Raw genomic sequence first — 13,106 nt, 5'->3', positions numbered from 1 at the left:
GGGGGGGGGTGTCACACAGTCACCTAGCAGGTCTAAGTCAGAGGTGCCGCTGACCCACGATGCAGGGCCAGCCACAGCTGGAGCTCTGTGTCCAATGGGTCTGGCTGGGACACCTCCAGATGCTTCACCTCTGCTGACTCCTAAAGATGGCGTCAATGTTCTTGCGGTCTTAGGGTGGCAGAGTGATCCTCTCTCCGTCTCTCTCCCTCCTCAAGGTCTGGTGAATAATACTGGAATCGACTGGTTCATGCCCTGGCCTTCCCAAGCCCTGCACGCGGTCGCTAAGTCATTTTTAGGTAAGCCCCGGCTTGCACGGGGGTTTCAGTGCTGGCGTAATGAAGTAGTTTAGCATCACTGCTAGCTTTTAATTTTGCTCCTGTGGGCTCCTTCACTGTAACCCTCTCTGCTAATGAATGGCTTTCAGTGAGGATAGCCTTTTAGACCAAAGTGATTGCAAGAGATTGACGAGAGCTGTGTAGGATAAAAACCGATTCGGTGTCATCTAAAGCCAGCGTTGACTAACACCGTCGGTAAATAACGTTTTGTTGGACACAGGCTCGCTCTTTAGCAAACACACCATCCAAGACTGCGTGGCGCCACTGCTGAGAAGCTGGGTAATGCAGCAGGAACCGTTCGGTCATTGCTCGGCTTTTCCTAGGAAAGGTGTGCCGATCCCTGACCCAAAGGGTGCCCTGAGGCCCTGTCCAGAAACCAGCTGTCGGCCAGCGCACCGTTCTCCCTACGGTTTCCAGCGCCTAAGGTCGCCAGTACGTTTAATCTTTGAATAAGAAAGTCCGTTTGTCTTCAGAGAAAAGTCTTTGTCTCTGGCCCTCAGTTGAGAAGGTCATGACAGGTGACACAGCGACCTTGTAAATACAGCCACACATAACCAGAGGATGGGGCAGTGTACTGAGAAACATGTCCTTAGGCGATTTTGTCATCACATGAGCGTCACTGAGAGCATTTCCCCAAACCCGGGTGGCACAGCCTCGCACACCCAGACTACGTGGCAGAGCCTTAGAATCGACGGGACTGTCGTGGACTAGACACCATGTGGCCGCAGACTGGTTTCAGGCTTAGACACGCACAGTCAGTAAATGCACAGTCCCGTGGGATGAGCAGGAGCCTAAGTCTAATCACAGCGCTGTTTTCTTAGACACGAGGCCAGGAGAACGGCTCTTTTCTGGTGGCCAATGTGGGGTTGGCAAGCCTTTCCCATAGAGGGCCCAGTGTAAGTATTACCAGCAAGGTCGCAGCTACCCCGTTCTGACCTCGTGTCTCGGAAGCCGTCGTAGCTGATGTGTAAGTGAACGGTGGTGGCTGTGTCCCAGTGACTTTATTTATGAAAGTGAGTGACAGGCCGGGCCCGTCTTCGGGCATGGTCTGCCACCCCTGATACAGAGGCAGCCTTGTCTCGTAGGCTCGCCATTTCCGCTCGTCAGCGCTTGGGTCCGCTTTCAGGGCTCCGTGTTTCATTGTCATAAAGAACACTGCATAGAATTGTCTCAGAAATGTTGAAAGACTGTTTCCCAGAATTGGGATGACCCCAAGCACGGGTATTTGGAAGGCAAAGTCTCTCGTGCACACTGTAAAATTGGCCCTCCAGGGCCGAGGTTTGCTGACCCTTGGTTCAATTCAAGATCAGATCTGCAGAATCTAGAACTGATTCTCAGGACCCAGCTTCAGTCTAGGAGGGGATGTATTATGCTTTGAGGTGAATGTAGTGGGTCGTCAGAAAAGTCACGATAGGTTTTTGCATGGAAGAGTGCGTTACGACTTTCCCGACGGTGCTGTCTTTCAGCCTCTCAGATGTTGGCCCTGGAAATGACTGCTGGTTCTTCCCACAGACTCACAGGAAGGTCCTCCCTTTGCCCCTGTGTGCTGGGTGCACGGAATCCGTTAATATTTGTGAAGGCTGGGGCCCAGCAGGCGACATAATGACATCCCTATATGCTGTATTTGACCACGGTTTGAGTCCCGGACCTAGTGGCTTAAAATTCATGCCAGGTGTGTGTGCATGCATGCCCCAAACTCCTAGATAAGAATGGAGGAGAAGGGGTTGCAGCATGGCCATCTCTCTGGTGAGTGCATGTGCCCCATAGCAAAAATATTTCTCCAAGAAAAAAAATTGTGAAGGTTGAATAGGGTCCAGGCGGGAGACTACAAGATCAGGGGTTACGATTAGTCTCCTGAAATCCCGTCTCTCCTGCCGGGGCGTCTTAGCCATCAAAGGGGGGAAGGGAGTTGGCTTTCTGCATTGTTGGAGAAGTTACCAGAGTGTGGGTCAGCACCCCAGAGACAAGTGTAGTTACTCTTTTCCTTTCTTTTTTCATAACGTTTTTTGTGTGTGTGTACATTTGCTATAGACTGCATGTACTTGCCAGAGACAGTGAAAGCTTTGTATTCTCACCCACCAAGGGGACAGCCACACTGCATGTCCTTCTCCAGTCTCCTGTTGAGATTTTGGGCACGCACGCACATGAACTTGGCATGATTTTCAAGCCACTGGGTCTGAGACTCGAACCGCACAGTCCCATGCGGGATCCAGCTCCTTAACTTCCATGCCACCTTCTGGCTCCATTAAATTTTTTTTTTTTGAGAGGTTTTTGCTATAGGGCGCGTGCGCTCGCCAGACAGAGAGAGACATAGAGACAGAAAGCGAGAAATCACCCCCCAGGGGGGATGGTCACGCCACAATCCCTTCTCCTCCATTCTCCTCTCGGGATCTTGGGCACGCACACACACGCGCCCTGCGTGAGTTTTAAGCCACCGGGTCTGGGACGCGAACCGCGGTTGACTACGTGGGAGTCCAGCGACATAGCCACTACGCTAACTGCTGGTTCCCTCCATTAAATTTTTTTTAATTAATTTTTTCTTTTTAAGATTTTTGCTATGGGTGTATACATTTACCAGAGAGACAGAGAGAGGGAGAGACAAAAAGTGAGACATCCCCCAGGGGGATCGCCATGTCACAGTCCCTTCTCCTCCATTCTCCTCTCAGGATCCTGGGCATGCATGCACACGTGCCTGGCGTTGAGTTTTAAGCCAGAGGGTCAGGGACTTGAACTGCAGTCAACTATGTGGAGTCCAGGGACATAGCCATTATGGCATCTGCTAGTCCCTTAAATTTTGTATCATTGTAAATATATACATACAACGTAAAAATGTCCGTTTTAACCTTTCCAGGAGTGTCCGTGTGGCACTGTCACACCCCTCATGTCGTACGGTCTTCACCACGGCCTGTTTCCCGAACGTTTTCATCTTCCCAGACAGACTCCCCGTCCCCAGGAAATGCCAGCCCCTCTCCCCGGCCAGGTAGTCTCTCGTCTTCTTCGCGCCTTCACGGTGCTGCCTGTGCCAGGCGTGTCAGCCGAGCCGAGCCACGCAGGGCGTGTCTTCTTGTGTCTGGCTTCTCCCAGCTGGTGCAGTGACTTGGGGCTCGCCTCCTCATAGCCAGTGTCAGCGTCTCGTTCCTTTCACAGCTGAGTCACCTTCCACAGTGTGGGCAGACCACGGTGTTATCCCATCATCTGCTGACGGACACGGCGTCGTCCCACCGCGGTTATGTGACTAACGGTGCCATGGGCGGCGGCACCCACCACTCAACTCCCGTCCCTGCTTCCCGTCCTTGCGGGTCTGTGCCGAGCAGTGGAGTTGCTCCTTGAAGAGGCACTTCTCTCACCCCTTCCTCTCCAGGAGATAACCCGATGATCCCGGCAGAGAGTATGGAAGGCCTCGTGGAACACGTCGTCTTGGTCCACCAGTCTGTGGGCGAGTTCAGCAAGCAGTTCCTGCAGAAGCTGAGACGCAGCAACTACGTAACTCCCAAGAACTACCTGGACTTTATTCACACATACTCAAAACTGCTGGACGAGAAGACTCAGTACAACATAGGTAAGACGTGGGGTGGGACGGTTAGCAGAGATCTCCTTACCCACAAGTAAGGGTTCAAGGCCCGGCCCTTTCTTTTAATTTGTCAGAGGGCGTGTGCGCTTGCCAGTAAGTGACAGGGAGACAGAGAAGGAGAGGGAGCAGGAGAAAGCACTTCCTCTGGAGAAGTGGTCACGCCACAATCCCTACTCCGTTTCTCCATCCTCCCAGAATTTCGGAAACGTGTGTGTACATGCCTGGCATGTTTTCCAAGCTGCGAGGGCTGGGACTTGAACCATGCAGTTGGCCACGAGGGATCTGGCTCCCTTAATCACTAGGCCATGCGGTGGCCCTGATCTTCTCTTTAAGAAAGGTATTTCTCAGGACCAGCAGATAGTAATGGTTACGTCACAGGACTCCCACATAACTGACTGTGGTTTGAGTCCCAGACCTGGTGGCTTTAAACTCACACCGGGCACGTGTGTGTGTGTGTGTGCCCAAAATCCCAAGAAGAGAATGGAGCAGAAGGGATTGTGGCATGGCCATCCCCCCAGCGGAGATTTCTCACTTTCTGTCTCTCTGTCTCTGGCAAGTGCATGTGCCCTATAACAAAAACCTCTCTTGAAAAAATAGAAAGATATTTCTTAGCAAGACGAGGCCTCTTTAGGGTAGAAGGAACACAGCCGCGGCCACGCCGGCCTCTGCGTTTCAGAGTGCTGCTCGCACGGGGGCAGGCCCGGCATGCTCCTCTTTGTCTTCGGTGTTGGGCCACACACGTTGTAGCTCTAAGTGTTTGTCACAGTGGAGATGCGACAACGTGCTTGGTGGAAAATGCTGTTTTAAACAAGCTCTAGGCCTGGCTGCTGACCAAGGGAAGCCAGTTTGGTTCTGGAACCTAACTTGTTCTGACGGGTGCTGTCCTGGTATGGCAGTGGGGCCACCGAATGACGCACGAAAATAATTTTTTTTATCTTTAATCATTTTGGTGAGTCCTGGTTGGATGAATCCCAGCTGGGCCACTGGCACTGGCGTGTTGGGATCGCCCCCTCGATGGCGGACGCTGTGCTCTCTCCCACAGCGCAGTGCAAGCGTCTGGAGGGGGGGCTGGACAAGCTGAAGGAGGCCACCATCCAGCTGGATGAGCTGAACCAGAAGCTGGCCGAGCAGAAGATCGTGCTGGCCGAGAAGTCCGCTGCCTGTGAGGCCCTGCTGGAGGAGATCGTTGCCAACACAGCCATCGGTGAGCGTGGTGCTGGCGCGGGGACAGGCGCGCCCAGAAGACGGAGGTCTGCCGAGGTCGTCCCTGGGAGCCACCTGTAGGCTGGATGTGGCCTCTTTCCCCTCCGATTGCATTCGTGTCTGGCCGGTCTCGCCTCTTCAGTGAGCAGAGACTCTACCGTCTGCCAGGCCCTGAGCTGGTGGCCTGAGGACTTGGGGAGGCCTGGGAAGGTCCATTTCTTGGCCACCTCTGAGCCCGGGGCCTGAGCCACAGCTGAGCTGGCCTCAGCCCGAGTGCCACTCTCTGGAATGCGCTTGGTTCGTGGCCCTCCCTGCCGTGGTTCTCTCCGCCTTCCCTCGTCTCCACGCGAGCCCTGTCCAGTGCAGCTGGCCCTTTTACAGAGAACTCATGCAGGACGCTCCCGGAGCTGCAGCTTGGCCCTGGCCACTGAGCCTTCACTCTGCGTCTTCGGGCTCCTCTACTGTCATGTCCCGTACCCCGGAATCCTGTCCTCTGCTTTGCCCCTAGCCCCACCCCAGCTCGTTCTCAGATGGCAGCTGAAGCCCTGAAGCTCCCTGCCTCTTTCTCCCCTCTCCGTCCACCCCCAACTGCTTCGGTTCAGCTCACTGCCTTTGTGGCAGGCCCAGTGCACAGGACCGCTGTCCCTCTGCTCACAGCGCCCCCGCCTGGTGTAGGGCTGCCTCCCCAACCCGGTGCCTGCACAGGTTTATTCCAGCCCCAGTCAGCCAATGAGACACGAGAAGTGCTCCTGGGCTTCGCATTCTGAAGCAGCCGCACAAAGACGGCTCCAGTCGCCAGGCTCATGTCAGCCTCGGGAAGAGGCTGAGCATCAGGTGTCCACGCCCAGACCCCCAGAAGTGCCCTGGCTTATGTCTTTCAGCCCCAGCTGCTGCCCCGTCTCCCAACAGCAGGCTCTCACTTTTCTTACCTTGACCATTGTTAGCCATGATTAGCTTCTGCTGTAACAGCCACGACAGCTTAACCGGGAGATCTCTTCCCAGTCACTCCGGTTACCCCGGCCTCAGTGTGCCTGACCGTGAGCCAGGCCCTCCTGGGCCTTCAGCAAACACAGCAGTGACGTGAAACTTCGGGATGTGATTAAGTGTCACGAAGTGAGAAAACGGGGGATGGAGGATGGCCGAGCCTCCCCGGGGTGAGAGAACAGGGGGATGGAGGGCGGCTGAGCCTCCCCGGGGTGAGAGAACGGGGGGATGGAGGGCGGCCGAGCCTCCCCGGGGTGAGAGAACAGGGGGATGGAGGGCGGCCGAGCCTCCCCAGGGGTGCCTGAGCTCACTGGACGGTCACAGGAGAAGGTGAGGAAGGGACAGACGGGGCATACGTGAGCCAGGACAAACACACACACAGGCAGCCTGGTGTCCTCACTCCCCCGGCGGGGCAGAGCTGGGGGCTGACAGCTGTGTGACCCGCGTGGGATGGAGGGGTGGGACACGGTGGCCCCTGAGGAGGGCTGGAGTCTGAACGTCTATGGGGAAGGCCAGGCTCTGCCCCCCGCCTGGCTGACGTCGCGGACAGCCACTGCTGCCCTCTTGGAGCAGGCACCTCCCGCCCAGAGCCTCACTCCCTCTCCCCCTGCAGCGGAGGAGAAGAAGAAGCTGGCGGAGGAGAAGGCCGCGGAGATAGAGGAGCAGAACAAGGTCATCGCGGTGGAGAAGGCCGAGGCCGAGACGGCCCTGGCCGAGGTCATGCCCATCCTGGAGGCTGCAAAGCTGGAGCTGCAGAAGCTGGACAAGTCGGATGTGACCGAGATCAGGTGACGGCGGTCCCGGCCAGGGTGGGTCCCAGCCACCTGTGGCAGGTGCATTGCCCTGAGCAGGCGAGGCCAGGGAGGCCGGGCTCCAGGCCTCAGACAGGAGGGAGCAGGGCTTGCTGGCCCTGGGCCGGGCCACCCGGGAGGGAGGGGCGTGCACTGTGAGCTGATCCTTTCCCTGCAGGCAGGACGGAAGTGTAGGCTCTGACCGTGGCCGGTGCCCTGCTAGAAAACGCAGGGATAGCCTGCAGGGGTGTCCTACACCCATTTCTGGCCTAATGTGCATTCAAGGGGTGGGGCCAGTGGGTCATGGTGGTTCCTGGACCTTCTGCAAATCAGTCTGTAAAGGGTTCCCCTCTCTTCTGGGGGCTCGTCTGCTCTCAGGAGGGGTGGCCTGGTTTGTAGGTGGGCGAGCTCCCGACCTGCCCGGCCGCCTGGTCTCCTAGGGCACGGGTAGTGGACTCGCTGCTATTCAGTGAGAGTGAAGCCCAGGAGGGCGCCATCCTTGTCCCTGTCTCCTGTGCTGCCCGCCTGCGTGGGCACTTTGCCCCCTCTCTGCTTCACTCTTCGTCACCTGCTCATTTACAAAAGGGGTTTGGTCCCCTGGTCCCCAAGCCGTCCCCAGCTGAGAGGGCCAGGGGTTTCTAGGTCGGCACTGGCTTTCCTTCTGCGCCCCTGGCGGGCCGAGCGGTGCTTGCACTCTAAGCGTTTCTTGCTCTGTGCTCCTTGGTGAGGCCGAGCAGATCTTTGTGGAGGCCGTGCTCTGGTTTCCTTGTTGGTGAAACACATGGATGGGAACATGGACTTCTGTTCCATCCAGGACGGGCACCTGAGTCGCTCGGGGAGACTGCCGGAAGTCCTTATTTCAGCATTTGCAGGGCCCGGTGCCAGCAGAGGTGGAAGGACGGCGTTCTGTTGACATTTCCTTGCAGCGTGTTGGAAGTTTGAGGAGCCGGGGCCGAGAGAACGGCACCCCGCGCTGAGTGGGGGAGCGATGACTGTACGCACCTCCTCGGGGCCAACAGCCAGTCACTGGTTGTAGGATTTGGGGTGCTGCTGCAGGTGAGCAGAGGCTGCCGTGGGAGCAGAGATGGGGGAGGGTCAGGAGGGAGCTTCACTGGCCATGTGGAGAGGCTGACGAGTTTCTGCATTTCGACAGGTGTCGGGGCCCAGGGTCCCGCTGACCCCGAGAGAGCTAGCATGTCTTACGGTCAGAAAGCAGTCGCTTTAGAAGTAATTACTGGGGCCGGGTCCCACCACAGTATGAACGCTTGCCTCAGCGGCTTGAAACACGTGCCGGGCACACGTGCACGCGTGCCCGGATGCTCCAGGGTGGAGGAATGTGAGAAGGGGTTGTAGCATGGCCATGCCCTGTTGGGGGGGTGTTTCCTCTCTCTCTCTCCCTGTCTGCCTCTGGTGAGCACACACTCCTTCTGGCAATTAAAAAAAAAAAAGGAATCGTGGGAACATAATTAAAGGCATGGTTCTGCCTCTGACCTGCTGTGTGACCTCCAGCAAGTCACTTAAACACGTGCACGCGTGCCCGGATGCTCCAGGGTGGAGGAATGTGAGAAGGGGTTGTAGCATGGCCATGCCCATGGGGGGAGTGTTTCCTCTCTCTCTCTCCCTGTCTGCCTCTGGTGAGCACACACTCCTTCTGGCAATTAAAAAAAAAAAAGGAATCGTGGGAACATAATTAAAGGCATGGTTCTGCCTCTGACCTGCTGTGTGACCTCCAGCAAGTCACTTAAACTCTCTGTGCTTCAGTCTCTTCATATAACGTGGGTGATTGTAATTGTCCCCACCGTGTCAGGGCCTTGGTGAGAATCAAACGAGCTACTCTGAGAAGCTCTCAGACCCAGGCCAGGCACGTGTCCCGCTGTGCCCCCATCAGCTTTGTCTGGCTCCCCAAACCACACCAGGTAACCGTTGCCAATCATCTCTGTGTATCCACCGCAGGGCCTCGATGCAGGACCGAGGCCCCCAGATAGCCAAGGTCCTCAGTCCTGGGCCTGAGAGCGAGGCCCCTCCTTAGGAGTATGACTGGCCGTGCACTGTGCGTAGTTTCTGTGTGGCGGTCCACGTCGGAGGTCTTCTGCAGGTTGATACACGAACTTCCCTGATGTTCTAAAATAGCCCCTCACACGTCATTGGCATGACTCTGCTGTGACATTCAACCAACTGACGGGTCTTCAGCTTGTCTCTTGTCTTCTGCTTTCACACACAGCGTGGGGAAGAGTAAATCTGACCATGAAGGATGTATTTCTGGACGTGGAACGGCTGGGTCCGAGGGCACGTGTGTTTGTGGTCCACAGCCACTGCGTCTGCTTAGTGGGGGGTGGGGGTGGAGCCAATCCACCCTCTCATCAGCGAACCATTCCCAACCTCACCCACAGAGGGAGCTATCAACCCCCTGGACAGTTTTCTTCCTTGTAGATGACAAGTGGTATTTGTGTAGTTTTAATTTGCACTTCTCTTCTTACGCATGAAGTTGGCCTTGAGTTTCATATGTAAAAACGTGCGTGGGGACAGCTGGTGGCATTAAGGCAGCTGGAATCCACATGGCTGATGGCGCAGTCCCGGACTTGGCACTGGGAGAGCATGCTGGTGCATGTATGTGAGTGCTCAGTCTCCTGAGAGGAGGGAGAGATGGAGAAGGGACTGCGGTGAGACCAGCGCCGTGTGGGAGGGGGTGCTTTCTCACTTTCCCCGTCTCCCTGTCTGCAGTGAGTGCATGTTCCCTCTGACAAATGTAAAAAAGAAAAAGTGTAAGGATTACATGTGAACATTTTGTGAACTGTTTCGTGCTTTGTTTGTTCATCTGTTGGTTTTTGTTGTTACATTTTTTTCTTTTTCTTATCCATTTCCAGGGGCTTTTTATTGGGCTGTCTGAAAAGCCATGACTCATTTTTGCATAGAAAGACATGGGAGATACAGCATGATTTCCCTGACGACCCAATACACTTCTTACTGGTTAAGTGGTTACACATACTCCCAACTTCTCATTGGCCGCTTGACTTTACGAGCTTTGTGTGTGTATGTGTTTTCGGCCCTGTGCTTTTTTTTTTGTGGCAGATTATAGCAATATTTTATTTTGTGGCTCTCGGGTATTGCATCATGGTTAAAAGGTCTCACCATTGCAACTTGCCATTTCTCCATGATTTTTTTCTATACTTTCATGTGTTGTTTTTTTTTTACATTAAATATTTTATCTTTTGAGGATTCCCCCTGCCCCGGGGTTCCATATTACCTTGGATCTAATTTTATTTTTCCCCGCTGATCCCGTCTGCCTGTCTTCAGGTTATCTGGGTATTAACTTCGATGAACCAGCATTTCCACCTTGACAGGTTCACGATCCTTCATTTCCTTAGAAAGCGCTTCCTCCCTGTGTGCTCGCTGCTGTTTGTGGAAGTCATCAAACGTCAGGGTGAGATGAGGCATAATGAAGCTGGGCAGTGGTGGTTTTTCCACCGTGAAAGTACAGAAAGCCTCCCTGTGTCACCAGCTGGCGTGTCCCTTTCTCCTTCATTCCTTTGCTGGTCACTGGCTGTCCACCCCATGCCAGCCCTGCGTGGGCACCGGGCTGATGGAAGGTGAGCCAGGCAGGCAGGGCCTTCACTGCAGGGAGCCGAGTCTGCCTGCCTGTGGACTCCCCTGTGTGCAGAGAGGTGATGTGGGAGAAGACTGGGAAGGAGAGGCCGTGGCTGCTCTGTGGGTGAGGGCGCCCCAGCCATGGCCGTGGAGGCTGGAGGGATGCCTTCCTGAGGCGGCAGGAGCGAGGCTCGAGGGAAGGACAGAGACCGTCGGAGTGTCTGGGACAGTCGGGAGGTGGGGAGTAGTCTGTAATGATTTCTCTCTCTTCCCCTCTTATCCCTGAGGTTTGGTGCTTTTTGGTTTGTTTCTTTTTGTGATAGAAGGAAGGAATCCACAGAAACATGAAGCAGAGGCAGGTCCATTTGCTGAGTTGCAGCCTCAGTGTGTCAGACACAGCTGGTCTGGATAAGTGAGGTCCTGGGCTGTCTGAGGCGATGGCCCAACTCCACTTTCTCACTTTCTTTTCTCTCTTCCTTCCTCCCTTCCTTCCTTCCTCCCTTCCTTCCTTCCTTCCTTCCTTCTTCTCTCTCTCTCTCTCTCTTTTTTTTTTTTTTAAATTTGCTATAGGCACATGAGCTTCCTGGAGAGAGGGAGGGAGAGAGAGAGAGAGAGAGACACACGAGAGGGAGAAAGCGAGAAATCACCCCAGAGGGGAACACGCTGCAGTCCTTTCTCTTTGATCCTTCTCTTGGGATTTTGGGCACACGTGCCTGGCGTGTTTCTCAAGCCTCCAGGTCTGGGACTTGAACTCTTAGTCGGTCATGTGGGATTCAGCCATCTCAAGCACCATGCCACCTGCCGGCCTGACAACTTCACTTCCATTGATTCCGGAAGCTTTTATGTCCTCCTCTTATACATGGGGAAACCGAGGTCCCTGCGTAGATTCTAACTTGCCCCGGGTCAGTACTGCGCCACCCCGGCCTGGGCCTTTCTGTCCCGTATCTGCAAACATCTCGCCGAGTCTCCGGATTACTGCGAGGGCAGTGGCCTGGGCCTGCTCTCATTAAAGCCTGCCGTCGGCGGTGCTGCTTTCGTAAGTGGGGACGCTGGCCTAATTGCAGCTTGCCTGGTGACTCAGCCGGGCTGTGAGTGCCGGGCTGTGCCGGAGCCCCGGCGCCCTCGCTCTGGCCGCGGCCCTGGCTTGTCCTGTACCGTGTGGCTCTCGCTCTCCTCTGCTCTCTGTCTGCAGTGCGTGGGTGGGAGGCCTGGAGGCAGGAGGGCTGGGAGTGGCCCACAACGGGGGCTCCAGAGTGCTGTGGCTCGGGCCGTCTCCTCTGTTTCTCGGTCTCATTCTTCTCTCTGTGTTTCTGTCTCTGTCTCTGCCTGTCTGCCTCTTTCTGTCTCTCTTCTTCTTCCCCATTCTTCCCCAGGTCCTCCTCTTGCCTGGAGTGTAACAGGAATCTCTGTCTCTGTCTCCTTCCGTCTTTTTTGTCTCTATGCGTGTCTCTTTGGCTTTGCTTTCTCTGTCTCCCTGTCTCTTTGTCTCTCTCCCCTCTCATCCCCCTTCCCTTCTCGGGCCTTCCTCCTTCCTGGAGGACGTGAGTCTCTGTCTCTGACACTTTGCCCCCTCGTTCTTCCCTAGGCCCCACGATGCTGGTGTCTGGGCTCCCACAGCCTCCGGGGCCTCTCCTCTGCCCTCCCCCTTCCCTTCCTTCTTCGCCTGGCCCTTTGCTGTGTTGCTTCCTTGCCGCCGCCACCCTCAGAACTTCGCACCGAGACCCAAGACCTGAACCTCAGCGGTGTCACAGCCTGTGGGCGGTGGGAGCTGGGCCCCAGGGCTCCTCAGGAGACGCGCTCCGTCCCTCTGTGGTCCCCTGGGCTCTGGCTCTCTGGGACTGAGGGCTCTGGCAGGCGAGCGTCGGGAGCAGAGGACGCACTGCAGGAAACAGAGGGTGGCCCCGCCCGGGGGAGCAGGAAGTGGACCTCCAGGCGAGGCCCCGCTGTGCCCCTGATAACGGGCAGGAGGGTGACGGTGATGGTGACACTACGGCAATGACAGAATGCAGCCGCCGCTTGTCCGATGACTCACCCAGGTGTCGCTAAGCGCAGATCCTCAGGCTCCGCCCTGACCTGATTCAGAGGCTCCAGGGCGGCCTGGGCTTGATGTTGATGACCCCCTCCTCTGAGACCCGGTGCCCCGCCCGGAGCCTTGTGGGACGCACCCCGTGGCGCCCACGCTGGTGTCGGGGTCCCGTTTCCCTCTCTTCCGGGCGGCGTCACCTCCCGGTCCGGCACCTTCCCCGGGGCGCTCCTCTGGGCCGGCGTCCACCACGTCCCGCTGACCGAGCGAGGCCCTTCCCGCAGGTCGTTCGCGAAGCCCCCGAAGCAGGTGCAGACGGTCTGCGAGTGCATCCTGATCATGAAGGGCTACCGGGAGCTCAACTGGAAGACCGCCAAGGGCATGATGTCCGACCCCAACTTCCTCCGCTCTCTGATGGAGCTCGACTTCGACGCCATTTCCCAGAGCCAGGTTAAAAACATCAGAGGTGAGAGGGACGGACGCGGGGGTCGGGGGCCGACTCTCAGCACCCTGGTCTGTGGGGCGGGTGGAGGAACGAGGGGCTGGTGCCGTGTCCCCGGAGAAAGGGCGTGCAGCCGTGTGGACGTGGACGCACAGTGGCAGCTGACACTGGC

At 56.4% G+C, this 13,106-nt stretch overlaps 1 protein-coding gene across 1 annotated transcript in view; it reads left to right on the top strand.

Annotated features, from left to right (window-relative positions):
• The window catches only part of DNAH10 (dynein axonemal heavy chain 10), a 126,154-nt gene that overhangs the window by 84,805 nt on the left and 28,243 nt on the right, over nt 1-13,106 (top strand). The window contains exons 54-58 of the mRNA XM_006149228.2: nt 216-296; nt 3,697-3,894; nt 4,949-5,110; nt 6,707-6,881; nt 12,777-12,958. Of these exons, the coding sequence (XP_006149290.1) occupies nt 216-296; nt 3,697-3,894; nt 4,949-5,110; nt 6,707-6,881; nt 12,777-12,958 (798 nt within the window). The remainder of the gene's footprint in view (nt 1-215; nt 297-3,696; nt 3,895-4,948; nt 5,111-6,706; nt 6,882-12,776; nt 12,959-13,106) is intronic.

This window comes from Tupaia chinensis, unplaced genomic scaffold (assembly GCF_000334495.1).
Source record: "Tupaia chinensis unplaced genomic scaffold, TupChi_1.0 Scaffold000258_1, whole genome shotgun sequence".
In the NCBI taxonomy this organism is placed as follows: Eukaryota; Metazoa; Chordata; class Mammalia; order Scandentia; family Tupaiidae; genus Tupaia; species Tupaia belangeri.
Note: the sequence above shows the minus strand (reverse complement) of the source record. Positions and strands in the feature narration are given on the sequence as shown.